The 26,716-nt window shown below is 45.4% G+C and overlaps 2 protein-coding genes and 3 non-coding genes across 6 annotated transcripts; 4 read left to right on the forward strand and 1 right to left on the reverse strand.

Annotated features, from left to right (window-relative positions):
• Window positions 1-1,649: 1,649 nt before the first annotated feature.
• Window positions 1,650-6,725, forward strand: gfap (glial fibrillary acidic protein). Of its 2 annotated transcripts, none has more exons than XM_068336688.1 (9): window positions 1,650-2,356; window positions 3,302-3,362; window positions 3,437-3,532; window positions 3,622-3,783; window positions 3,881-4,006; window positions 4,482-4,702; window positions 4,815-4,858; window positions 4,939-5,021; window positions 5,156-6,725. In XM_068336688.1, the coding sequence occupies exons 1-9, from the start codon at window positions 1,833-1,835 to the stop codon at window positions 5,195-5,197; spliced, it is 1,359 nt and encodes a 452-aa protein (XP_068192789.1). In that variant the 5' UTR covers window positions 1,650-1,832; the 3' UTR covers window positions 5,198-6,725. The 2 variants fall into 2 exon arrangements, with proteins under 2 accessions (XP_068192789.1, XP_068192790.1); XM_068336689.1 differs by having other exon boundaries at window positions 4,939-5,016.
• Window positions 6,726-10,321: 3,596 nt separating this feature from the next.
• Window positions 10,322-26,716, forward strand: kcnh6a (potassium voltage-gated channel, subfamily H (eag-related), member 6a). The gene is made up of 16 exons (XM_068336084.1): window positions 10,322-10,921; window positions 12,813-13,043; window positions 14,222-14,371; window positions 14,559-14,662; window positions 15,155-15,455; window positions 15,555-15,757; window positions 19,847-20,290; window positions 20,585-21,002; window positions 21,261-21,460; window positions 22,195-22,447; window positions 23,041-23,234; window positions 23,392-23,485; window positions 23,576-23,863; window positions 24,028-24,211; window positions 24,389-24,593; window positions 25,061-26,716. Exons 1-16 carry the CDS (start codon window positions 10,846-10,848, stop codon window positions 25,337-25,339), a joined length of 3,624 nt encoding a protein of 1,207 aa, XP_068192185.1. The 5' UTR covers window positions 10,322-10,845; the 3' UTR covers window positions 25,340-26,716.
• On the forward strand, window positions 21,486-21,557 carry trnac-gca (transfer RNA cysteine (anticodon GCA)). Its single transcript has one exon. It is a non-coding gene; the product is annotated as a tRNA-Cys (tRNA).
• Window positions 21,825-21,896, forward strand: trnac-gca (transfer RNA cysteine (anticodon GCA)). The gene has a single exon. It is a non-coding gene; the product is annotated as a tRNA-Cys (tRNA).
• Window positions 24,256-24,327, reverse strand: trnac-gca (transfer RNA cysteine (anticodon GCA)). The gene has a single exon. It is a non-coding gene; the product is annotated as a tRNA-Cys (tRNA).

Genomic DNA, 26,716 nt, shown 5'->3' on the forward strand with positions numbered 1-26,716 from the left:
AAAAATTACGAATTTTTTGATCGAATTCCGATTGGTTCGATGTCTAAAGCGTTCGAAAAACCAAGGTTTGCTCGCATTTCTGCGTTAGGTTACGTACAGGATCAGAATACTTCCTCTACCTCTACATGCAAAAATTCCCCATAATGGCACAAGTTCATTCATTTGACGGAATTTGGATTCCCTGACAGATTTGCGTTGAGCGAAAACCGACTTATCAATTAATAAATCCTGTGATTAATGTGTTTTAGTGAGTCAAAGCTTGAGGTAAGCATTACTCTTCCAGATTAAAGCCTGTTCTTTATTAGCTTGCACCCTGTCGGGGGGAATCGGGGCCTTGAAGCGGCGATGGGGACGTATTTCAGGCTGGACTCTGTTTGGTTTCCATTAAGATTCAAGCCGACACTCTTTTGTCCGTGTGAGTTCTCCTGATGTCAGACACATGAATCAGCAGTTGGGACCCGGATTTTTTTTAAATTTTTTTAGTAACTCCAGCAGCATCTCCGTGGATGTTTAATGTTTGGTAGATATTACCTCAGTGACCACATCTGAGGCAACCGCCGGTACCTTTCTAAAGCATCCAAGGAGCTGGAAAAAAAAATTCCCCTAGTGATGCAACCTTAGAATAAATCCCGAGCGGTGGAACCTTTGAAATCAACAAATGTCTGCCAGACTTACAGTCTATCAACACAGACCGATTAGAATTCAACACACTTTCTTGTTGTTTTCCTTCCTTTATTTCCCCAGCATTCAGTCACCACATAGTAGAGTCATACTGGGCTTTATTTACCGTCTCCCAGTACGGACTGGCTTCCACTCCCTGTGATTTTATGACCCAAAAACAAAGAGGTCCTTTATGTCTCTTTGCTTGATGTGGGTTTTAGCACCTGTTGGAACGCCACGGCCGAACAGCTACGCCGCTGTTTCTACGACTTTTTAGCTTCGCGAAAGAAAAATTTGGTAATCATTCATGAGGGGGGAATAATGGGGACGTATCAATCTTTTTATTTCCCCCTCAGGGATGTACACCTTAGAAGAAGAGCATTGAGTTTGCGGCGATCCCCACAAATCCAGAGGCCTGGCAAAGATCAGCTGAAGAGTTCTAACACAGCGGGGCCTCCTGGTTGTCAAGGTGACGCGTGAAAATGGTTTTGTAACTCGGTTTCAGGTCACCCCCCCACCCCCACCCCCGGAGTTCAGATTAGGTCGTCCCTTCCCTCCCAAACATCCCACTCCTCCTCCTCCTCCTCCTCGCCACCATTCCTCTGAGGTTGGCGCCAACGGGACGTCTAATAACCTGCCGTCCCGCTGGAGACTGGCATTATTCACGTCTTCTCTGTAAACGACAACAAAATTAAAGTTTTCCGATCAATTCCAAACTCAGAAGAGATGTCACAATTTTATTCCAGGTTTAAATTTTTAAGCGTTTTTTTTTTTTTTTTTTCAACAGTAGCTGAAAGTGTTTGTTTTACGTACAGATTCCTGATTAATGGATAATATCGTTCTGTTTTCATTCGGCTGGAGCAGAAAGAAAAAGGGGGGAACGGGACAAAAAAGGGGTGAACGTAAGAGAGAGAGAGAGAGAGTCAGAGGCCCTAGAAGAGGGGGGGGGGGCAGAGAGAGAAGAGGAGGCCAGGAGACATTTGTAGTTGAGTGGACGAGCACACAGCTCTTTGAGTGTCATGTAAAACACCCCCTTTTTGTCCCATTCACGGCGTGTCACCCTCCCCTCGCTCTGCCGCACCCTGTGGCCTCCCTGCTTTGGGGTTTTGGGGGGGGGGTTCCTGCCTCTATAAAAGCCCTGATTGTACCCTGAAGCAGCGTCATTCCCCACCATGGACAGCCTGCGATCCCAGTCCTCCTACAGGAGGCGTTTCGGGCCCCTGGGCTCCAGCAGCATCGGCGTCAGAACCGCCGGTCTTTCCTCCGGCCGCTTCTCCTGGCACGGCACCCCACGCAACCTCACCCACTCCAGCCCGGCGTCCCGGCTCTCCCTGGGGTCGTCCAGCACGACGGCCCTGCTCCTGGGGAGCCCCGTGGACCGGCTGGACTTCCCGGCCGACACCCTGATGAAGAGCCAGTACAAGGAGATGCGCACCAACGAGAAAATGGAGATGATGGGTCTGAACGATCGCTTCGCCAGCTTCATCGAGAAGGTGCGGATGCTGGAGCAGCAGAACAAGGTGCTGGTGGCCGAGCTGAACCAGCTGAAGGGGAAGGAGCCCAGCCGCCTGGGGGGCATCTACCAGGAGGAGCTGAGGGAGCTGCGCAGCCAGGTGGACGGACTCACCACCGGCAAAGCCCGGCTGGAGATAGAGAGGGACAACCTGGCTGCAGACCTGGCAACCCTCAAGCAAAGGTAAGAGGAAACACCGGCGCCGCCCTGGTGGTCTTTTTAATCTAGGTTTAACCAAGTCTAGATTTATGAGACCATTCTAAAAGATATTTTGTTTCTGAAATTTGGTGTCTGTGGAATTTGTTGGGTTGTTTTTTGTTGTTTTTTCAAAATTACCCAATCAGGGAGCTTCAGTTTAAACGTTTAATGTATGAATTAAACATAATATTCATTCATTTTCTTCTCTCCAATGAGAGTTTGCATGTTTTTCTTCTTTCATCCTGTAATTTATTTGATCCTTAACAAGAATTACTCACACATTTGCGGCTTCTTGCTGTCATTAAATCATAAATCATGAATCCAGATTTGGTGTGACTGTGATTTGCTGGAATGCAGCCCCCCCCCCCCCCCTTCCCCACCTCGTCTCCATTGACAGCAAAGAGGAATGAGGCGAACACAATGGCGGCGGACAGCCGGACTGATGTTTTCTCGTCGTCCTCAAACCCCTAAACACTCGCTCACCACGGCGGTGCAGACGTGAAGAGAATGCCTCATTGGATTCCATCAGAAGGCGTGAATGAACGCCTCTCTGGGTGGAAATGCCCACTTCAGCCTCCACCCGTCCAAAGACGAGAAGGTCAAAGGTCACTTTTTTTGTGATGTCTCAAACCCCTCCTTTTAGCAAACGCTGGTTATTCTATACTGATGTTACCCAAGTGGTGGGTATTTCATGTTTCCGCGCCTCCGTGTGTACCGCAGATGGATTGCAGGGAAATTGCGTGTCTGTCGCACACACACACACACACACACACACGGACTCGGCCCATGTCATGTGTGTGAACGCCATCCCGTGGGAAAGGCCCCTGGCTGTCGGACAGATGGGCGTTTTCCCCCCCCGACGGTGGCACGAAAGGTCGTCCTGTTTGACGCTTTCACGTCCAGATTTAAACGACTTCCTTCTCCCCTCAGGTTGCAAGATGAGATTGGCCTCCGACAGGATGCGGAGAACAACCTGAGCGCTTACAGACAGGTAACCTGAAGTCATCATCTACGCACCTTCAGTGGGCGTGGACGTCCTTTCTATCCGTCTCACTCTCCCTGCAGGATGTGGACGAGGCTTCCCTCAACCGCGTCCAGTTGGAGAGGAAGATCGAGGCGCTGCAGGATGAAATCAACTTCCTGAAGAAGACCCACGAGGAGGTGAAGAACGCTGGACCTTGAATCACATTTAAGTGTCTGGTTTGAGGGTTTCTCAGCATCTTTAACCACCACCCCACCCCCTTTTTCAGGAGGTGCGTGAGCTGCAGGAGCAGATCATGGCCCAGCAGGTTCACGTTGACCTGGATGTGTCCAAACCAGACCTGACCGCCGCTCTGAGGGACATCCGGATCCAGTACGAGACCATGGCCTCCTCAAACATGCAGGAGACGGAGGAATGGTACCGATCCAAGGTCAGAGGTCGCGCCTGACAGTAAATTCATCCAGATTAGGGTTTGAGATGTGTCCTAATTGAGGCCGGTACAAATCCACCGATCTACGTTTATCCAGTTCGCTGACCTGACAGACGCAGCCAACCGGAACGGAGAAGCCCTGCGCCAGGCCAAACAGGAAGCCAACGAGTACCGCCGTCAGATCCAAGTGTTGAACTGCGACCTGGAGTCTCTGCGGGGGGCAGTAAGTCCAGCGTTCGATCGGATGGGTCAGCGGAAGGTTGGGACAGGACACGGGGAGACATGGGACAGAGCGCCGCGGGCGGGAATCGATGCCGTGACCGCCGCCAGAGCACTGCAGTTTCTATATGTGGGGCACGCTATACCCACCATGCTCTCTGTGGCCTCCCCGGGGGGGGGGGGCAGGGGGGGTCGGTGGTCACTTTAAATGGAAGCTGCATTTGTTGGCATCAATAAGAGTGAAAAATGGTGATCTCACACACGCTAATGTAGCTCTAAAATTAGCGTGACGAAAGCCGATGCTTTTTTAGCTCGAATGATGACCACTTAGCACGAGTGTGGCTAACCGTTTAGCTAAGCTTTAGCCAAGTTGAAATGTTAGAACTAGCGGAGGATGGTCAGCGTACGTAGACCGTCGCTAATCGACGTCAAAGTCAACTGTTTTGTCTTCTTCTTCTTCTTCTTCTCTCCTCCTTCAGAACGAGTCTCTGGAGCGTCAGCTCCGCGAGATGGAGGACCGCTTCTCCATGGAGACCACCGGTTACCAGGATACGGTGAACCATCTGGAGGAGGAGATCCGTGGATTGAAGGAGGAGATGGCGAGACACCTCCAGGAGTACCAGGACCTTCTGAACGTCAAGCTGGCCCTGGATATCGAGATCGCCACCTACAGGAAGCTCCTGGAGGGGGAGGAGAGCAGGTGAGTTGGAGGGCGGACAGGTGGACGAGGAAATTTGTGGTTTTTTTAGGCGTCAAAATCTTCACCGTCGTCAATTATCTTGGCGACTGTCGTTGTTCTTTTGTTCCTCCAGGATCACCATTCCAGTTCACAGCTTTTCCAACCAGCAGATTCGAGGTCAGTCAATCGAAATTCTTTCCTTTTATTGATTAACTTTGTAGAAATCCTTGAATTTTCTACCTTCATTCCTCCTTCAGAAACCAACCTGGACACTAAAAACCTCGAAGCCCACGTGAAGAGGAGCATCCTGGTCCGAACCGTGGAGACCAGGGACGGTGAGGTGTGAGCTCATTTTAACACACTCACATCCAGCAAGTTGCACTCATTCCCCTCTGGGGGGCGATGTTGAGCCCTTCTGTTTCAACACCTTATGTCACTTTCATTTCCAACTCTGATCTGTTTTCTTTTTTTCAGATCATTAAGGAATCGACCACCGAACACAAAGACCTTCCTTAAAGTCTCCAGGCGTGATTTTTTTTTTTTTTTAAGGATCATCAGATTATTTCATTCTATTCTTCTGTCATCATCATCATCATCCTCTAACGTGTTCTCTCCCTTACATTAACCCCATTAAACCCTCATTAAAAACATCTGCGTCCAGCGATCCGTTAAAACCTCGAGCAGGAACACGGGTCAACACTTCAAAACAGGAAGTGACAGGCCACGGTTTTGGCGCCGTTTCAGATCCGACGCAGCCTTAACGCGCAGCTGGTTCGTTCAGTTCATACGGTACGTGGCGTGATGGAAGTCGACATGTGGTTATACGTATGTGAAACGTGTCACAGGAAGTAACGGATGGAGTTCGGTAGGAAGTGACGAATGAAAGACGGGCAGCCGATGATGTCGGGGTGGATTTTGTTTTGTTTTTCCTTTTGTTGAACCCATCACTAAGTCAATTGTTATATTATTAAAAGGTCACACAACTACACAAGTGTTTCCGATCCCCGTCTCACCTGCATCCGATTTGATTGTAGTTCAGATTTCGATGGAACGTTTTCTTTTTTCAGAGAAGTCTGGATGGAATCCCTGCAGAGACTCGTTTTCCTAAAAAACATTTTGTTCTGTCTCGTCTCCTTTCAGCTGTCTGTGTGTGTGTGTGTGTGTGTGTGTGTGTGTCTCCGTGTGAGCGCACCAATAGCAGATGTTGAATGTTTGAACGCTTTCCACTCGATAGTCCGTGTCCATGGCAACCATGACACTGACGTCACGTGAAAACAAGTGCGAGTTTTCCTGTCAGCAGGTGCAAATAAAATGAACGCAGTTCGGAGGAGAGGTCCACTTCTCCTCCTCTCGCCTGTTGAACAAAACACGATAAGACGCCATCATCTTTTGACGCCAGGACCCGTCAGACTTTCTCGCTTATCTATCAGATGTGACGGGGACAGAGCCGAGCAGGAGACGTGGAGGAGGTGTTTGACGTGACCTTTGCCCTCCGGCTACCCGCTCTAATCCACCTCCTTACATCGTAGCGACGAGAGAAAACAAAGAACGCCAAGAGTTGCTGAAGCGAAAACATCCAGAAATATGTCGCAACCCTGGTGGAGTGGAGTGGGTGGGGGGTTGGGGGTGTAGGAAGATGGACGGAGGGATAAACGGACATCACTGTAATCAAAGCCTGTGGCTTCACAGGGAGCGCCGCCGACCGGAGCCGTGCTGACAGGCCTCGCCGCTAATGAGAGCGGCGCTGGCTGTCGCCGCGCTCGTCACCAAGGACACGCCGTGATTTGGTGTTCCCATCTGCCTCCCACCTTCTCTCCTCAACTTCCATCCCCGCCACTCACCCCCAACCCCCCCCTCCTCGAGTTCCTCCTAATAACACTCAGCCCTCTCTTGTACTCACTGTGTTTTTGGAGGGCGGGCGGCTTATTTTTTATATATAGGTATATCTTTATTCTAGATAGACTCACTGATTCTTGAGTAGCGAGGAAGAAACACTTGATGTGAGCTTATAATAACGTTCTCCGATATGACAAATAACAGCAATAAAAGCTTTTTGTTTGCTTGACGTGACGCGTCTTTTCTTTCTTCCTTCCTTTAGATGCTTTGGTTTGTTTCGTCACCTGGTGAAACATCTTTTCTTTCAAAAGAACATTTTGATTATTCTAAAGGGAATAATCAGTCTGAGGAATCAATTTTCCAGTTGAGTCACACTTCACAAGAATTGAATGTAAAATTATTTTTTTTTGCGTGAATCTAATTTGGATTTTGTGTGAGTGTGATTATTTTTCAATTTGTTTCACGTGAATAAAGGTGTTTAAAAATTAAAAATCTAGACTCAACACTGACACAATCAAACGGGCGTGTCAGCGTTCATCTGAGCGTCCGCTGACAGTTCGCTTGGAGGCTTCGGAGACAGATTGGATTCAACATGACTGACGGTTTCTGCCCGGCCTGAACAGATGGGATTGCTTCCTGTAACATCTCAGTTCATTATGAGTGTTACAGTAAATCTGGGCTCAAAACTCAGCGTTGCTCCAGAAGCCGATAAACAACTGCTTCTGGATCATCTGATGCCAAGTTTACAAGACATCTGTCTCCCATAAAAACAGGCTTGTTTGGGAGATGTCTGATCAACTTCATGCAAACTTTCTCCAAAATAATGCAATAAAAAGAAGTTTTTGCTTTAAGTCTGACATTAAATCCAGAGCAGTCCTTTCAAAATAAGGGACAGGAGACAAAATCCAGCGTCTTTGTCGCTCAGTGAGGGTTCAGTGAGGCTGAGTAGGTGTTGTTTGTGCCGTGAGATCCCTCACCGAAGCTCTTGGGGCGGGAATTTCACACTTTAGTTTGACAGCTCAAAATGTGAGTTTAAAAATCCAACTGTGATCATGATTAGAGGGAGGGGGGGGGGGTTAAAGCACCGACACGGAAGATTGATGGGTTTTCCTTCACAATTTAAATTATTTGAATTCATATTTGAATCAAAGCATGTGTCATCTTGATTTGCTTTGTGATGATGTGTGAGATGTGCATTGAAGTGTATGTAAGGTACAGTCTGGCTGGGGTTTTATCAGAAAAAAAAAAGGGGGGGGGTGGGTTCAGATCTGCAACCCTGAGCTGAAGGAATTCGAGGCAGATCAAACTTTCCCGTCGAGTGCTGTTCCATAGGACCGGGAAGAGGCGAAAGGTGATGGGGGGTGGGGATTTGGGGGGGGGGGGCATTTTTAAGCTCGTTATCTCTCCAGCTGGTGCCAGGTGACAGCAGCTGCCATGTACGCTATAGAAAACACGAGTACACGCTCCGACAGTCTCGTTAGGAAATGCGAATATGCAAATGCATTTCTACTGAAATGCACAAGTCTGGAGCAGGATGAAATCTGCTGATGCGGGTCACGGATGCTGCAAATCATCCTGACATACCGGAAGATGCAGAACTTTATTTAAATGCACGATTTGGTAACAGTCTCCCTTTATTTTACTTTCTAATCACCAAAAAAAAAAAAGCTGTTTTCTGTCAGTGTTTTCAATTTTCCTGGATGTAAAAAGATTTTTAAAATCTGATCTGATCTGGCTCATAAACATGAAGACCTAAAAAAGTTCTGACTGTTCCTGCTTGAGGTTCTCAGAGGGAGGCTGATGAGAACGTATCATCCAGACGATGCGTTACGTCGGCGGCGCGCTTTAGCGCACATTCCATGTCTTGCTTGGCTCTCGCACCGAGAGAGATAGAGGGAGGAGGGGGGGGCCACAGGAAGGCATGTGCGCTCCTTGGTTAATTTTAGCTTTAATTTCATCACCACCATTGAGACAGAACACAGAACGACCACCTCGGCCCGGTGAAACCGCGTCCCCTGTGATCTCCAGACGCCCTTTACGCACAGATCCGCTGTATCAGTGAACACATTGCTCATGCCAGCTCCTGCTTTCCGGACAAAGTGGGGGCGATGAGGTCTGAGACCCAACTGGAACACGAAGAGTTAAAGTTTCAGCCTAAATAAATAAATAAATAAATAAATAAATAAATAAATAAAAATCAGCTGTTTGTCGAGGACTTGTTGAGATGACCTGTGAATACAACTCACTCACCCACGCGGATCAACAACGCTCTAAACAGCTATTTGCAAACAGAACTAACAATATGGAGTGTGTGTGTGTGTGTGTGTGTGTGTGTGTGTGTGTGTGTGTGTGTGTGTGTGTGTGTGTGTGTGTGTGTGTGTGTGTGTGTGTGTGTGTGTGTGTGTGTGTGTGTGTGTGTGTGTGTGTGTCACTTGGTGCTTCTCCGTGTGACCTTCACGTGGGCACACAGCTGAACCAGATTTCTGCTCCACTCAGAATGAACCACTTATGCCAGAAAAGTGTCTCCACTTCTTGCTCCGTCAGAACATGGACTCGTTCATAGTCACAAGGCTCCGCATGACAACACGCATCCGCAGAGGTTAACGTTTAAATTAATGTCATTTGCACCTCGTGATTTTCATTTTCATGTCAAGCTACACTGCAATGAAATCCAGACAGGAAGTTTCCGTCCCTGTAAAAAAAAAAAACCCCACACACACACAAAAAAAACGGAGCGCCTAGCCGGACTGTACAACCCTGTCCTTTTTTAATTTCTTCCACAAAACAAAAGTGTTGATTATCTTGACTTGAATGCATCAGGGTGGCAAGCGGTATGTCTAATATATTCATTTGATATTTCTGGAGCGTTATTGCAAGCGCACACGCACGCACACACACACACACACACACACACACACACACACACACACACACACACACACACACACACACACACACACACACACGCTGCTATTTTGAGCTCAGTCTTATGAAGTGGAGTGAACCCGGGTACTGATGCGGGGGGGGGGAAGGGGGTGTCTGCGCTCTGTCAGACCGACGGCTGTCAACTCCCCCATAACAGACTCAAACATCCTATTGTTAGGATTTAGTTTCTTTTTAAGGTGTTTAAAGTCTCCACATCCCATCATGTCTTCAGATTTATTCGTGTCCTCAAATGTCTGCCCCAGTTGTTATTATTTTACCCCTGCAGGGTAGAATTCTAAAGTATTATAAAAACAGCAGCTTGGTTATCTTAGACTTCATGCACCCTGTTCCCCAGATCCAATCAAAAAGACTTATTTAAACGCCCATCTACGTATCTGCAGTAGATATGTAGTTTATTCGTATTATACAGACTGCAGTGAGAATTAAAGGCCCCTCACGGTGAGAAACAAATTCCTGGATCTATATCTTTACTTGAATGATTCAACAGATATGATTGAATGACTGAATGATTCAAGTTGAATCCACCTTAAAATTGAGGATTCAAGTTAAATCCACCTTAAAAGCTCAGGAGATTTTTCTTAACGTGTCAAAAAAGTCTCATGGAAATCTGTCGAGTAGGGTTTTTTGTGTGTAATCTTGTTGAAACTATGATGTCATGGACTAATATTTAAAAATAATCCCATAAAAATTATTTCGGATATTTTAAAACATTATAAAATAAATCTAAATTGGAATTTATCCGCGCATGCGCGCATTCTAATAATAAAAAACAAGACGTTATGTGCTTTTATTTTGAAAGCCAGTCTCAATTGGCTTCTCCCCAGTGCTGGTTAACTCTGGCGGACTTGATGCTGCTGATAGACGCTCTTGTCAAGCCTGGGAGCACTTTGGAACCGGGGGGGGTCTGTTCATCAGAACATCTTCTTCACCTGCACGCGTTCAAAGTTGAGGAAGAAACCGCAAAACGATCAGAGACATCTTTACGCACCACAACTTCCTCTTCTGAATCAGGTTCCATCGGTGCGCAGAGGACTCCAGATCCTGGACAACCGGTTTATGTACTGTTTGTTTTCCTTGTTTGAAATCGGGTGTTGTTGCATCTGGTTTTCGCATTATTATAGTCTACTTTTTTTCCACCCCACATTATCATCGTGGAAGACCCCGCATCTCTCATCGCCTGGCAACCGGAGCTGCGCTCATTCATCCTCCGGCGCTTCATCTCTCACCGTCAGCCTCAGAGAGAAATCACAAGACGAGTTTTTGACGCTGGATCGTTTTCTCGGCGGGTTTCACCTCATATCGTTTCTGTCTTTTATTTATAGTCGTTTTAAAACGCCCATAAAGGTTCATGTGTCGGAGAAGTCTTTCTTCTCAGCGCCAAAATGCCTGTGAGACGCGGTCATGTTGCGCTCCAGAACACCTACCTGGACACGATCATCAGAAAATTCGACGAGCAAAGTAAGTGAACATGGAATGAGTTGGAATAAGTTGTGAACCTAAACCTAATCGAAGTAAAAAGTCAAAGAAATAACGCGTGTTTTATCAGTTTTACCCATTTTTTAAAAAAAAAAATTGCGTTTAAATTAAGATAAATGCTTTAAATTAAATGTGATTAGAGTTGCAGCTCCAAACAGACGCACCTCCAAAGGTGACAAAAAAGCTGGTTTGGAATAAAGGTCGAGGAGGAGACCTTGTCATATCATGATTATGGTCAAGAACACTGACTAAATCATTTTTGTCTTAATTTCTTAATCCCGTTTTCCAACTTTATTAGTCTGTTTTATTTCACGCAGGTTAATTTACATTGTAAAATGTATGACTGTAAATCTACTATATTTAAATGGAATTACAGTAAATGTCCATCATCTTGTAGATTCACAATACTGATTGCAGTTTCGTCTGCAAATATCTCAATATTTACGTCACTTAAAAAGCAGGTTGCACCTTTACGCACAGGTGTTCACGCACTGGCGCACAGAGTTGGGTTCAGTATTCTCTTTTCTCTCGCCTCCTCCTGCTCAGCTGTTTGCGGAGCATTCCTGTCAGCGGTGGTATTCTTCTGATTCTGGTCGCCTCCCTGTTTATCCCATTAATGCTTTTGGGTTATTGCCCCTGAGCGTGCGCTTTTGTGTGATTCGCTCACCTCACGCCTCGCGTTATGTTCCATTAGCTCACATGTTCCACAAGCTGAGAGGCCGATTTTCACACGTTTGGAAAGAAAAACAAAAGCTGTCGTCCTTGCAGCCTCCCGGCGCGGAGAAAAACACGGATGTCGATGCCATGTTTGGAAAGAGGCTCACTTTTATTTCCTCTTTCATCTTTCTTAATGTGAGTTACTGTGGAAAAGTTTACCTTTCCTTTCGTCCTTGGCACATTTCCTCTGTGGAAGTGTGAGGCTGAAAATAACCCCGGTCCCGGTGGGTTCTGGTTCTGATCTGATCTGATATTGACCCAAACCAGCATTTACGTACCGGGTCCAAAAATCTATGGAGCTCCTTTCATAAAAAAAAAGCCCCATACCTGCACTTAATACCTCTATGAACATGCAGCCGCACGTAGGTGCATCGGACAGGTGAGACTCACTCGCCCCTTAGAGGCGTTGCTAAGCAACGCCATGACGATCGCCGCTTCAGCTGTGAGTCCCAGATAACGACTTTGGACGGGACATTCTTCCCAACGGAGTAGCTCACCGATTTAAAAGAAAATGATAATAAAAGAAAGAGGGACGGAGACAAAAGTCTCTTCCTCTGACCCAGCAGGATAATAAAAAGGTTGTCTGACACCTGCGAAGCACTAAATATATAAAAACACATTCACAAACACCATAAACACGTATCGTTTACAACCCTCACATGAAATATAAATAGATTTATCAGAAAAGGTAATGGCTTCATCTAATAAAGTCTCAAACACAGTTAATTAAAATCCAATTTAATCCCGTGGATGATTGGAGTTGAATTAAAACGTGTTAGTGGTATATTTATAGGTTAATCTTTTACAGATTTCAACAACCTGTAAATTTTGACAAGTTGCTGGTGAGCAGGTGTGACTCCATGGAAGCTCTGGTGTTAAAGTGCCCATCTGGTCCCCTCCAGTCCCTCAGGACACACTGTGACAGTAATAGCCTCAGCACAATGGAAAGGTGGACTTCATTAATTCCACTTCAGCTGTAGAGGCGTGGAGCCATGCAGAAGTCTCTGAGCGCCTGCACTCGAGTACTTCCCTTTAACTCAAGCATGAAGGCCCTTAAAGAAGAAACCAATGAGCTACGGCTAATGTTAGCAGAAGTTACCTAACTCCATCAGTCAATGTAATTTATGTTTTTTTGAATTACTTTCCCCACATTCAGATCGCAAGTTTCTGATCGCCAACGCCCAGATGAAGAACTGTGGCATCATCTATTGCAACGAAGGCTTCTGCCAGATGTTTGGTTTTGCCAGAGCCGAGATCATGCAGCAGCCGTGCACGTGTCAGTTCCTGGTGGGACCCGGTACCATGAAAAGCGCCCTGGCCCAGCTGGCCCAGGCCCTGCTCGGCTCTGAGGAACGCAAGGTGGAGATCCTCTACTACTCTAAGGAAGGTAGGACTCCCCTGAATTTGGAAACTATGGAAGAAACACTTAATTTATCTCATTGTTGGGTCCAGAATTAGTTGCATGTACCATCTGGGAACCATAAATGTCTGCAGAGCCTCGATCCAAATCATTCAAATAGCCAAAATTGTGGGTTTTATATTTCTGACTAGTTTGCTGTAGAATTGATGTCTTCTTTTCCTTTGTGTAGCTGAAGATGTGTTTATTTATGTAAAAATAAATACATTAAATATCTATTCACACACACACACACACACACACACATACACACTCATGCACACACACATTTCTTGTTACTTTGGCCATTTGGGCATGGGGTGTACCGTTTCCAGTGCCGTTGTCATGGAAATGTGATCAGTATGCCAGCTCAAATCTACTAAGCATCTATTTGTTCTGTGTCCTGCTTCCTTTGGTGAGCTGGCAGAAATAAATGCAAACAAATGGATGTGATCTGATTGAGAACCAGTCGAACGCTCTAACCAGACGATTCTTTTTCTGTAACCAGAGGTTGTATTCATGTTTTCTTCCTGTAGATGAGTGCAAGGTTTCTCTGTTTTTCTTTCTATTTTTAGACCTGACTGATTGCAGGGTGAAGTTCAACCTGATGGAAGTGCTTCTTATTTCGGGATTTTTTAAATTTTTCTTAGCTACTAGTGTTTGAGATTTTCATATCTTTTTCACCTTCAAGTGTGACTCTTCTCCACCTTCCATCAAAGCATGACCTCATTAACAAAACAGATACACGATGGATGAGGAAGTTCCGTCTCCAAATCTGGGTTCTGCTCATTTCTAGCGATGCCTGCCTTAGAAACTAAAACAGATCGCCTGACCAGTTCAGACTCATGCAGACGTTGCAGCTGCATGTCTCTATCATGAAACCTTGACATGTGCATTCTATGGGCTCCAGGATGTCTGTTTTCTTATCTGTGAGCTGCATATCATGTCTATGTTAGAGGACACACTATTAATAAAACCATACAGGTCTGTTTTCTCTTGGTCCCGTTGACCTTTCTGCAGAAACACCTTCTACTTTAAGCTAATATAATAACTCACAAAGATAATTTCTTTGTTTACCCTCTTTATTTTTTATTAAACACATTCATTGCTCTTTGTAATATTTTCTTCTATGCTTTGTTTGTCCCGTCTTCTTCCCTCTGTGCCTAAAGGGACCTGCAGACCCTGCCTGGTGGATGTTGTCCCTGTGAAAAACGAGGAAGGACTCGTCATCATGTTCATCCTCGACTTCCAGGAACTGATCGATCGTTCCCTCAAGAAATCCGGGCTCAGGCAGAGAGTCGCCCAAGGATGGATTTACTGTAATCCTTTGACATTTGTACTATATATCGTCTTCAGGATAAACATTCACATTCTGTACCTGAGATAGACTGACAATTAAAGATTACTGCATGCTCTTATGTTCATCAGTAAGAATCTTAAAAGTTAAACACATTAGAACATTGAGACATAGAGAAAGATGGGTTTAACACCAGGTTTCCCATGTAGGTCAGAATCGCCGGCTGAAAATGAGGCTGCCGGTCTTGCGATCCATGAGACGACTTTCGCTTTCCAAGGACCAGTTTGAAGGTGTGGTTGTGGACTATTTGCAGGTGAGATGGTTCATGGGTACTCACCACACAAACCAGAACACACACACACACACACACACACACACACACACACACACACACACATGCAGAATATATGCAGAAAAACATGCATGCATATCTGCCATGCCTACTTTTTTTGTGTTCATTGCTTCTACTATCATATTATCATGTAGTTGTGCATTCTTTTTGGAGAATTCTCTTAATTTCTCTGAATTTATTCAGCACAAAATACCCCAAAGGGACAAATGAAGGACAATAATCTACATTTACTGAGTTCATTCTCGTCTTTGCAGTCTCCTCTTTTTTCTGTTTATGCTTTTCTTGGACTGTTTGGCATTGATGGAATGTTCTTTTGTGCTGTAGGTTGACTTTGTACTCAGGGTATGGGTTTGGCTGCCAGATAGGCAAGGAGAGGCAATATTTATGACCTAAAAGCTAGAAATATTAATTCCTACATGAGAGTCATGACCTCTGGTTCTTTGTCTCCGACAGCCAAACAGCGAGGAAGTCCCGCTGAAGGAGTTTCGCATCCCGTCCAAGGAGAGTTGCATGCAGTCCGAGACGGAAGCTCTGATAGAACAGGATCTGGACCCCCCCTCTCTGGCGGCCCAGTCCTCCACCAAGCAGCGCTCCCTGCTGACGGACCGGCTGGACCCCAGCAGCGCCTTCCCCAGGGGGAGCTTGCCTCGGAGCTGCTCCCGGGACAGCGTCCGAAGCCTCCGCCGGGCCTCGTCGCTCGACGACATCGATGGCATGAGAGCGGAATGGAACAATCAGCCCGGAGCCAACAGCAGTGAGTGTCCGACCAGAATGTTGGAGATAAATTAACACAACAGGTTCATGCATCATTCAAATGAGTCCTGATTGCTGACGTTGCTCGTCTTTCATGCAGATCTGAAGCCCAACGCCCTGAACTCCACGTCGGATTCTGATCTGATGAGACACAGGACGATCGGACGCATCCCTCAGGTTACCCTCACCTTCGGCTCGGATCGGATGAGACCGCCTTCGCCAACCGAGATTGAAATAATCGCACCCAGCAAAATTAAAGACCGAACCCAGAATGTCACCGAGAAGGTCACTCAAGTTACACAGGTATGGGATGTAGAGTAGTTCATCATCTTCATCATCGTGTTTCTGAGGTGAAAACCTGCAGACAACAGTACTTTTTATTTTGTTGGCTAGAAAAGAGAATACTCTACTTATATATCTTTCAAAATTCATACATATTAATGTTTCAGTTTAAGGTAGAAGGATACAGTATTAATGTCTTTACATTCTCATTAGATGAACTTCAGAGATCTGCTGCAGCCATTCAGGCATGAATTTATTCCACGACAAATTAAAAGAAGAGACAGAGAACTCACAGTTCAACGATTTAATGAGCAAAAAAATCCAAACTCAAAAAAAAACCACTCAAAAGATGATGACTTTCATCCTAATCCAATAAACTGAAAAATCAGCAAGACAAGAACAATGAAAACTAAAACGCCGAGACAAAATCCTAAAGTTCTAAATTAAGAGAAAACACTCTTGATACTTGGAGAAACAAAGCGAAACATCACACTAACACAACACACACTCAACTCAAGATGGAAAACACACAAACGAAACACAAGAGAGAGGTGGCAACAGGTGGCAGAAGAGGGCGGGGCCAATAGGAAACAGGTGTAAACAATGACGAAGGAGGGAAATATAAACACAGGAAGTGTGAAGTAAAACACAGCCCATGGGACAATTAAAGCATCAAAATAAAACACCCCATCTATCACCTCGCTTTAGGAAATCTACAAATACACAAATTTTTTAAATTTTCATAATTTAAGCTAATTAGAAAATTCACTTTTCACTCTATCGGCTCTGAAGGCTACAAACTTCCCATCATGCCTTTTCTATATCTTGGCTTCTGAATGAGTTGTGATGTCACAAGGTTACACTTCAAAGTCACTCATCACAGCACAAACGCACTTATTTACATTTCAATACTGTCTTATCAGAGTGTTATATTCACCATCTGGGTGACTGGTTTATCTGCTGTATATGATGCCTGATGGTAACCAGGCAGCACAGAGAAGGAGGCTCTTAATTTTAAGTATAGGGTATATAGTGTTGCTGCTGCGCTGCCCGGGAGCGTGAAGAGGCCTCCTGATGAGACGCACTTATGAAAGGGAATAAAAAAGCGTCACGGCTGTGAAGCTATTGAGCGGCACTCGGTGGCGTGGCGCTGTGACCTTGGCCTGTGACGCTAATGGAAGTGGAGGGCAGCTGGCATTCTCTCTATGCGTTGGTCAATCCCCCAACCCCCTCCACGACTGCTCTCTAAATCACGCTGAGGTCCCCTTTAGCTGTCATAACGCCTGGTTCCAGTTTGAGTTCTTATCATGTTGAAACAGCTGGAATTGATCGGAGCGGAATCGTAATCGTGGGGTCACCGATAATTACCGGGTCAGGTCACAGGTCGAGCTAATCGTTGGGGCTAGCTGCGTGCAAACCAACAGCACGCGGCGATCGATGGTGGTACCATGTGCAGGCGTGTCTAAAGACTTCCTGTGTTGTTTGCGTGTAACTAAACCTACCATAATGCATCACTTTTACTCCTGTTTCATTGTACAATGAAAGCTTTCCCGCCTTTGTAATTGGATTTCGATTGGCGAAAGGGAAATGAAGGTTACCATCGATGTTTGTCCGTATTGATTTGTCTGTGTGACATGAAGCACACGGAGTGATTGATCCGGCTGCAGCTTGGAAAAGACTGGTTACTGTAGAAACACCCCTGCTCTTTTGTCAATGCATAACTGTGTTTAGGTGGCGCCCCCTGGTGTGGAACCACATAATTACAAGACACTGAAGAGTCTGGATGGAGTTTGAATTGACTAAAATTGAATTTGTTATTTTCTGGGAGCTGGACACCACCAACTAAAAGTAGAAATGTCCCATAAATTGCAAAATGACTGCATCTTTCTGAGACAGCATCAGGATCTGACTTTATTTTAACTATATCTTCTTGTTTATCTTTGCCACGTTGTCTTTAATCAGATGATCTGTGTCCAAAAAAAATAAAAATTGATTTCCTTTAACTTGTACCAGCATCAGTGGAGGAGGTGTCGTTCGTCGAGCCACAAGTTCATTTTTTTTTTAGTTTGAAAGAGGAGCTGGTGGGAAGGGCTGGGCTACAGGCTGGAAGGAGTGAGGGAACAGTAGGGAGGGAGATGCAGATGGATGGAGTTTCTGTCTCTTTCTGTCTCTTCTGTTTAACCCGTGGCGCTAACATCATGAGCTTCAAACACACACTGCAGCCTGTGAGTACCTCATCCTTATTGGCTCTCCTCCTGGTGTCTTTCCTCTCCACTTGTACCCTTTTCTTCCTCTTCCTCCCTCTCTGTGTCTTCATCTTGCACCTCACCCTTCCTGCTTAGCTGTGAGCTTGATTCAGTTTCCTCTTTATGCACAGCAACTTCAGCTTATTTTGCTTTTGAGCTCCTGGTTTCTGAAGGTTTTTTCTTAGAGAGTTGTGTTGGCATTCATGTTCGCGGTGAATGATTCTGTGAATGAAAAGTAGATTTAAGGATGGAATTACACACTAAAATTCTCTCCTTTTTCATTTCAAGGCTTTGGGGTCTTCATAAGAAAAGTTGACACTCATAAATTAGATATCCTGTCCTGTCTTTAGGCTTCACACGTCCTTTTTCTTTTTAGTTTAGCATCTAAAACGTGTGGCTCTCACTATGTGGCGTGTGGCGGTGATCGTCATTAGGAAACAGAGCACACAACATCAATAACTTAAAATTTCTTGGATGAGTGAACCTTTGCTCGTGTGTTTACATTCTCATCACTGAGTTGTCCTTTCACATCTGTTCAGCCGCCGTGGTCAGTCGCTGACCAACACAGAATCACCACTGTTTAAGAGGATTCAGTGAACTGAGTGTGTTTTCCCAACTTGACTCCAAATACTTTATTATTTTTGGTCAAAAAAACAAATTTATGGAGCAAAAACCTTTAATAACTATCGCAGTGACTGAAAAATCCACATGCCTTGGATGTTTCTTTTGAAAATTTTAAGTTATTTTTCCACTCAGCTTTTTTTATTCACCAAATATAGCCAAGTATGCACTCAGAAACTTTTTGAAGTAGTACTTTATCCTTCAGAAACATTTTAATATGACTTTTTCGGGCCACATTTTGCTGAGAAAGTTAGAAAAAGCATTTTCTTTTAAGTTGGTGGAGGTTGGGTTCTGCTGCAGCGACTCATCCTCAAAGTCCAGTTCCTCTGTCGTGGCATAATTATGCAAACTCAGATACAAATGAGGGTCTAACCACTGGAACCTTTCCACGGATGAAAGCTAGCAAAGCACAAGAGCTTTTTTTTTTTGCATGCATTAATGAGTTAGACTTAGTTTGGAGGGCAGCAAAGGTGCAGCCTGTCAGGGGAGAGCATTTTCACACCAATCAGCTTAAATCACTCTCCTAAAAGGCGCACAATCAATGATGGCCCTTTATTTCTGGTCCACCATTGAGCAGAACGCTGGTAGGAGGAGTTACACACATACAAGGGAGGCAGGTGAGCTCTTTAAAAGCAGCGTTTAGCGATGCGACTTTGGGACTTTTGGCAGAGACTCTGTTTGGGCTGAGTTCCTATATTTTGTATGAGTTTATCCGTGGGAGCCATGCAGGAGAGGAGGCTGCACAGCAGGCCGGTAGGGCTGCAGAGGGTCCGGAGGAGTCTGCTCCTCGACTGCTGTGGACACCAGAATGAGAACCTGGACAAAGAGGCTCTGATTGTGGTACCGGTCAGTAATTTGATTTGGAGTTAAGTCCGATTTCTTCCTCCCCTCAGGGAGCCGTGGCAACCCTGGATGGAGATTTGTTTATTGGTCTTTACTTAGTTTGTCACAGGTTGTTTCAGCATTTTTTAAGCTTTTTGCTGTCCTGAATTCCAACTTTATATTTGTTATTACATAGATAATGCAAATTGAACATTAATCATTGTAAGCCGACTAGAATGATGTTTTTCTGTGAGACTTTTACTCCTTTAGCAATACCAGTATCCTGCTCTTCTTCATTATAAAGTTAGCTTGGGCATTAGCAATGTAAACTTTCTATTTGCTCCTGTCCTCAAAAGAAATGCATCTCATGGAAAATCTCCCAGAATCCTCTTACCTTACCCTGTCCTGCCTCTCTTCTTAGGTGTTGTCCCTTGGCGCTGACGTGCTACCTGAGTACAAGCTCCAAGCTCCACGCATCCACAAGTGGACCATCCTTCACTACAGCCCCTTCAAAGCAGTATGGGACTGGGTCATCCTGCTGCTGGTCATCTACACAGCCATCTTCACACCTTACTCGGCCGCCTTCCTTCTCAACGAGGTGGAGGAACAGCGGAGGAGAACCTGCGGTTACACCTGCAACCCGCTCAACGTGGTGGACCTGGTGGTGGACGTCATGTTCATCATCGACATCCTCATCAACTTCAGGACCACCTACGTCAACCGCAACGACGAGGTGGTCAGCCACCCGGGACGCATCGCCCAGCACTACTTCAAGGGCTGGTTCCTCATTGACATCGTGGCCGCCATCCCCTTCGATCTGCTCATATTCCGCTCTGGGTCCGAGGAGGAAGGAGACACGGTGGATGTCAGTGACCTCAGAACATCAACACATGCATTTTACAACAATTACTTTCAACACTTGTTAGCATCCTTCACAACTCTAGCTGGCAATTCTTTTGTTTCCTAAATATCTTTCTATCCTGGGTTTGGATAGTTAAACATTTTCTCTTTACTGTAAGATGTTGGTTTTGTGGGAAACTGAAGGTCAGTCCTTGGTCCTATTTATTTGTCCCAATCAACTTCATATCTGTTTTGTTTGGGCACCACCGCTGAAAGCTTGCTAATATCGCTAACATGATGTCTACTCTCTCTCCTCTAGCCTCAGACAACCACTCTTATCGGATTACTGAAAACAGCCAGACTGCTTAGGTTGGTGCGAGTGGCCAGGAAGCTGGATCGTTACTCTGAATACGGCGCCGCCGTCCTTTTCCTCCTCATGTGCACCTTTGCCCTCATCGCTCATTGGCTGGCTTGCATCTGGTACGCCATCGGTAACGTGGAACGCACGGGCTCTGCCCGGATCGGAGGCATGAAGATCGGTTGGCTGGACAACCTCGCCGAACAGATTGGTAAACAGTACAACGACAGCGACGTGGAGTCTGGCCCCTCCCTCAAGGACAAGTACGTCACCGCCCTGTACTTCACCTTCAGCAGCCTGACCAGCGTGGGTTTTGGGAACGTCTCGCCAAACACCAACCCAGAAAAGATATTCTCCATCTGTGTCATGCTCATCGGATGTGAGTAGAACTGCAATCTGGAACTCTTTTAGGGAACGCACTCTTGAGAACCAGTGAATGTACTCTAATTTTGAAGTGTTAAGACATTTTCATGCCACAAAATGCAAACATTTTCTATTTCCTGTGGACTCTACATTTGTTTCAATTAAAAAAAGTAAGAACTACAACAAAAACTTTAACTGAACACCAAACTTTAACCTAATTATCTAATTTTGGGTTCATAAATCTCTGCAAATTCTTGCTATCTGTTCCGTGCAGCTCTGATGTACGCCAGCATCTTTGGTAACGTTTCGGCCATCATTCAGAGACTGTACTCGGGCACGGCCCGTTACCACACCCAGATGCTGCGGGTTAAAGAGTTCATCCGGTTCCACCAGATCCCAGGAGGCCTGCGTCAGCGGCTGGAGGAGTACTTCCAACATGCCTGGTCCTACACCAACGGCATCGATATGAATGCTGTAAGTCCTGTGCTAGTGGGCAGCAGGGGGTATAGCTCAGTGGTAGAGCATTTGACTGCAGATCAAGAGGTCCCCAGTTCAAATCTGGGTGCCCCCTCTCCTTTACCACCCAAAGTGTGTCTTTTGTCTGTTTGATCCGTACTAGTGTTCACCTGGTTGACTTTTTAAATATCCTGTTGTTCTTTTGTCATTTGCTGTGTCAAGATACTGTTGACTTTCTGTTTGACTTACATGAGGGGCTTGCCTTTTGTTTCCTGCCATGTCGACCCAGTTTTCCCACATTGAACTTTCCTGTAATCTTTCTTTTAACTCAGGTCATCTGTGTTGCATGGTCAGAAAATGTTCGTTGTCCTCCTGATTTGTAGGGGGTATAGCTCAGTGGTAGAGCATTTGACTGCAGATCAAGAGGTCCCCAGTTCAAATCTGGGTGCCCCCTTCCCCTCAAAACATTTTTTTTTGTCCATCTGTTATGTTGAGAGGCTTGTGGCTTACTTTTTTTTTTGGACCAAACCATGTACGTCACAAACCTTCTGCCTCTGCCAAAGGCAATGAAGCATAATGCAACAAGAGAGGAGCATTAGTGCAAGCCAATGCAGTCAATCGATGAGATGTAGTCATCACTTTCTTTTTCGTGTACCATTCAGATTCATTTTGTATTAATCATTTAAGATTCTTGAACAAATAAATAAATACATTTTGCAGTATATTTACAGTTGTCCCTTGTTATCCTGCAGGTTTTAAAAGGTTTCCCTGAGTGTCTGCAGGCCGACATCTGCCTCCATCTGAACCGCAGTTTACTGCAGAACTGCAAGGCCTTTCGAGGGGCCAACAAAGGATGTCTGCGGGCTCTGGCCATCCGGTTTAAGACCACCCATGCTCCGCCGGGTGACACTTTAGTCCACAGCGGGGACATTCTCACCGCCCTCTACTTCATTTCCAGAGGCTCTATCGAGATCCTCAGGGATGATGTGGTGGTGGCCATACTCGGTGAGCTGCAAGCCACAGCGGAGGATGTGCTTACTGTGTGAATAACACTGTTACCAAAAAACAAGGTGACATAGACAAAATAAACACTCATGAATGAAGGTCTCACTGGACTCTATGTTGAACGTAAAGTACAAAATCTTGCTAGTTGTGGCGATTTTACTGCCACCAAAATCGAAGATCAGACTGGATGTTTTCTTTCTCTCTTTCTATTTTGGTTTCTTCTACCAACCATTCATTCCTTTGCCACAAAGCCATAGATGGTCACAGCTGTGCCCTTTACAGCACACAGCACACACTCTTCTGTGTGTTGTGTTGTGTTGCCAGAGGTGTTTGGGCAGAGCTCCACTTCCATTCCACTTCGGCATTGATCATCAATAGGGCCAGCTGTCAGATCCAGGCTGCAAAGTTCACTTCTTTTTTTAGCTGCATTTTAGGGGACCACTTTGTGTGACGCGGAAGTGCTGTTGAGAATTGCTGCCAGGGCTTTTTCTTTGTTTTTAAAGCAGAGTATTCTCGCTCTTACCAGCATTGGGTCACACAGACGTCATTTGATCGTTCTTTTCCATTCCTGTCTTTCCTTTCGCTGTCCGTAGGCAAGAACGACATCTTTGGTGAACCCATAAGTTTGTACGGCAGGCCAGGTAAATCCAGCGCTGATGTTCGGGCTCTGACCTACTGTGACCTTCATAAGATCCTGAGAGACGACCTGTTGGAAGTGCTGGATATGTATCCTGACTTCTCCGAAATGTTCTGGAACAACCTGGAGATCACCTTCACCCTGAGAGATGTGAGTGCCACCAGTTGCGAGACACTCCAGTTTCACGAAGTTATAAAAGACAACTTCAATATCTTCACGATGCAATTAATTACAAAACAACATAGTGTGATGATTATTTAAGATCAGTTTGGTGTATATTTGAATTACTGAAGCTGATATGTATCAGGCAGATAGAATAAACCAGACAACCATGGACTCTGAATGTGGCTACCGGCGTACAAGACGTCGGAGAAGCTCCCTCCGCCATCGAAACCGACCAGGTGAGTGTAGGTCAAGGCTTAATGCATTTTCCCATGTTTCTGTTCTGTAAAACCTCCCTTCCTGGCTGTCCTCTGGCTGTGTCTGCACAGATGGCATGGATCGCAAAGACTCCTACCCCGATCAGTCCTGTCAGATGGCGACCTACCGCCGCGGCACAAAGACGGAGTCTCATTGGGCAGACCTCTGCAGCAGCGCGAGCATCTGTTCACAGTCTAGCGATGAGGAGATGAAACCCATGGGACACAGCAAGGAGGAGCTTTACCCCCATGGGGGTGACAACAGAGACTACCCCCCAGCGGTTGTCAATCTCCTGCCACGCAGTGGAACTTCAGGTGGAATGGGACCACCTGTGGACCTGGGAGGACCGCCATACTCAGGTAAAGACCACCGGCATGATTGCTGATAGAGTTGGTGACAAGGCTTGACTTGACCTTCATGTAGACCCTGACTGGTTCTCAATGGCAGCCCACCTCAACAACACATTTAAGGGTTTTAAGGCATAATAGAAGTAAATGATGTTTCTATACTTCTTCCTGATCAGCAACAGCACCAATGGGCATGCCTGGTTTGTACGGCTACTGGTCGGACCGCAGAGCTAGCCAGTTTTCAGAGAGCCAGAGACAAACGCCTTCGGTCAGAACGGCTTTCCGTCCTTCGCTCTGTGCGGAGGATCGGCCCAGTGAGCTGGAGTCCAGACTGGAGCTGCTGCAGTCCCAGTTAAACCGGTGAGTTCTACCTAGATACAGGTAGAAAAAGGTGGAGCTACACAAGGGGGCACCTGGATTTGAACCAGAGACCTCTTGATCTGCAGTCAAATGCTCTACCACTGAGCTATACCCCCATGCTGCTGTGTGGTAATGAGGATGCACCATTAAGGTTATGTCCTTCTTTACCCTCCTAAGGCTTGAGACCCGAATGACAGCAGACATCAATGTGATCCTGCAGCTCCTACAGAGGCAAATGACACCTGTGCCTCCAGCCTACAGCGCCGTGTCCCCCAGCCCTCACCCACCTCACCCCACCACCCTGTATAGCACCGGAGCACCCACCATCCACACTGTCCCACCAGCTCAGCCAGTACAGAACAACACCACCTCACTCCTACAGGTATTGTGTTCATGGGCTAACTCCAGCTACAGCTTTACGTTAATTCTTTTACATGCAAATTGAAGGTGTTGTTTTGTACAAAGTTCAACTAGTTAAATTAAATTAATTACTATTCTGAAAAAAGATTTTGGGATCTCATTTTCAAAATTCAGTTGGAAAAAAACTTACTTAGATATGATTTTTGTGAACAAAGGCTTGTTTTAAGGTTGATTGTGTTTCCTACACAATATGTTTTTCATCCCGAGTATATTCCTTATTACTATTTTGTATGCATTAAAAAGCAGATGATAATTATTCATTAGAGGTGGATTTCTTCAGCTTTAGATGCAACCAAGATCACAACTCCTCCCTCCTTTCCATGTAAATCTAACAAACGATGGCGTTAGCAAACACTAACCCTGCAGATGTGAAGGTGACGCTAATTTGTTACATGATTAGCTTTAACTTCATCGTCTATCTTCATTCAGAGTCCAGACTCTGACTTCAAGCACAGATCGAAGGACTCCCTGTCCAGCGGCATCCATTTGACTGTGGCCTCTGATGACACCATGTCCATGTCACCGGACGCCGACCGATCACATTTACCCTATGTAGACCGCCCCCCGCTTCAACTGGAGACCCAAGTACCTCCTGGATTACTGTTCGGCCCCCAGCGCTTCCCCTCCCTCCCTGAGCATCTGGAGACGTCTGCAGAGATGCAGGATATCCAGAGGCACGTTTCCGATCCCGTCTTGCCAGGAAGCTAGAACTTCGCTCCGACCAGCGTTACGTTCCCTCTCACGTCTCTTCGCTCTGTTAAAACCTACAGCAGCTTCCCAGGCCTGTTGAGAAGCTGCTGTAGAGCGGGGGACACCCCACTGTCCACATCGCAGATGTGTTCAGGGTGCCTCCTGTTTCTTACATACATAATCTATGGCACCCTCACAGGCTCCTGTGGCTTTGTGCTCCAGACCTTAAATGAAAAGATTATTCCCAACCAGCAGGGTGGGACACTTGTGAAACACGAGTTGACAGCCAGCAAACAATCATGTATCCCCCCAGATTTCCTTAAAGAGAGGCAAAATGTCAAGGACTACTTCCGTGTTTCACATTTGAAAATCACCTGAATTCACTTTGTATGAAAATTGCACATTTTAGAGAGTAGAAATAATATAAACATTTACTGGAAATGAATTTATTTTCTTAATATGAAAGATGTATCAGGTACATTGCATATAATAAATGTTATAATTATGAGTGTTATAAGTTAGAGACTCACTATTGTTGCTTTGTTGTGTTGGAAAAAATATCACAAGGATTACAATAGCTGTCTGGCAAACTGTGATAGACGGTGGTGCATTTGGAGGCAGTTTTGGAGAAACACTCCATGAAAAGAAAAAATATATATAATTATTGACATTATCTGAAACTAACAAAATTTTACACATGCTGCTAAAAATGTTCATTTCAAGAAGAAGGTACCCGTACCCTTACATTTCAGTGGAAAAATGATATAATGTTGGTTTTAAATTACAGAAATGGTGAAAATAAATCTTTATATGGTTAAAAAAAGGCATAAGAGTAATTTACCAAATTGAATCATACAAATAATAAAGCAATAACTACCAGCAAGCTACTGTAATATGCAGTTAAACTCCTAGTTCACTCCCTGTCACCAGTTTTTTCATTCATATGTAACTCTTACAGTTTTCATCATGACGACTTGTTTATTTCCAAACTGTTCAGTTTTTGTATATTTGCGCTGCTCAACTCGACAGGGTGACATGGTTTCATGAGGTCAAGGTGACACTGAGGAACTTTTTTCATTCACAAGACTCACAGTGAATGTTTTTTAATGCCGACGGACAGAAAACAGAAGCATTTGTTACTGTAAATCACATTGTGGCGCAGAGATGTAATCTCGAGGCATCTTTTGTGAAGGTGTCGTGGCTTTTTAAGCATTCATATTTCTGTATGTTTCTGCACAAACTCCTGTTATTTATCTTTTTTAGATTAAAGACACATTGAGTCCACAATGTTGTGATTTATTGATGCATTTTTTTCAACTGTGCTGGTGTTTCTACGTCTTGTAAATTCTTCTTCCACATCTGTATCACCAAGATGATGCAGATTCAGTTCTCCAG

The sequence above is a fragment of the Antennarius striatus genome, chromosome 16, assembly GCF_040054535.1.
Source record: "Antennarius striatus isolate MH-2024 chromosome 16, ASM4005453v1, whole genome shotgun sequence".
Taxonomy (NCBI): domain Eukaryota; kingdom Metazoa; phylum Chordata; class Actinopteri; order Lophiiformes; family Antennariidae; genus Antennarius; species Antennarius striatus.

Excerpts from the sequence above, each read along its gene's own strand:
- kcnh6a (XM_068336084.1), top strand. The coding sequence starts at position 10,846 with ATGCCTGTGAGACGCGGTCATGTTGCGCTCCAGAACACCTACCTGGAC. Across the intron at positions 14,663-15,154 it reads TGGTTGTGGACTATTTGCAG|CCAAACAGCGAGGAAGTCCC; the intron begins GTGAGATGGTTC and ends TGTCTCCGACAG. Across the intron at positions 21,003-21,260 it reads CTGTGTCATGCTCATCGGAT|CTCTGATGTACGCCAGCATC; the intron begins GTGAGTAGAACT and ends TGTTCCGTGCAG.
- gfap (XM_068336688.1), top strand. The coding sequence starts at position 1,833 with ATGGACAGCCTGCGATCCCAGTCCTCCTACAGGAGGCGTTTCGGGCCC. Across the intron at positions 4,007-4,481 it reads TGGAGTCTCTGCGGGGGGCA|AACGAGTCTCTGGAGCGTCA; the intron begins GTAAGTCCAGCG and ends CTCCTCCTTCAG. Across the intron at positions 4,703-4,814 it reads CTGGAGGGGGAGGAGAGCAG|GATCACCATTCCAGTTCACA; the intron begins GTGAGTTGGAGG and ends TTGTTCCTCCAG.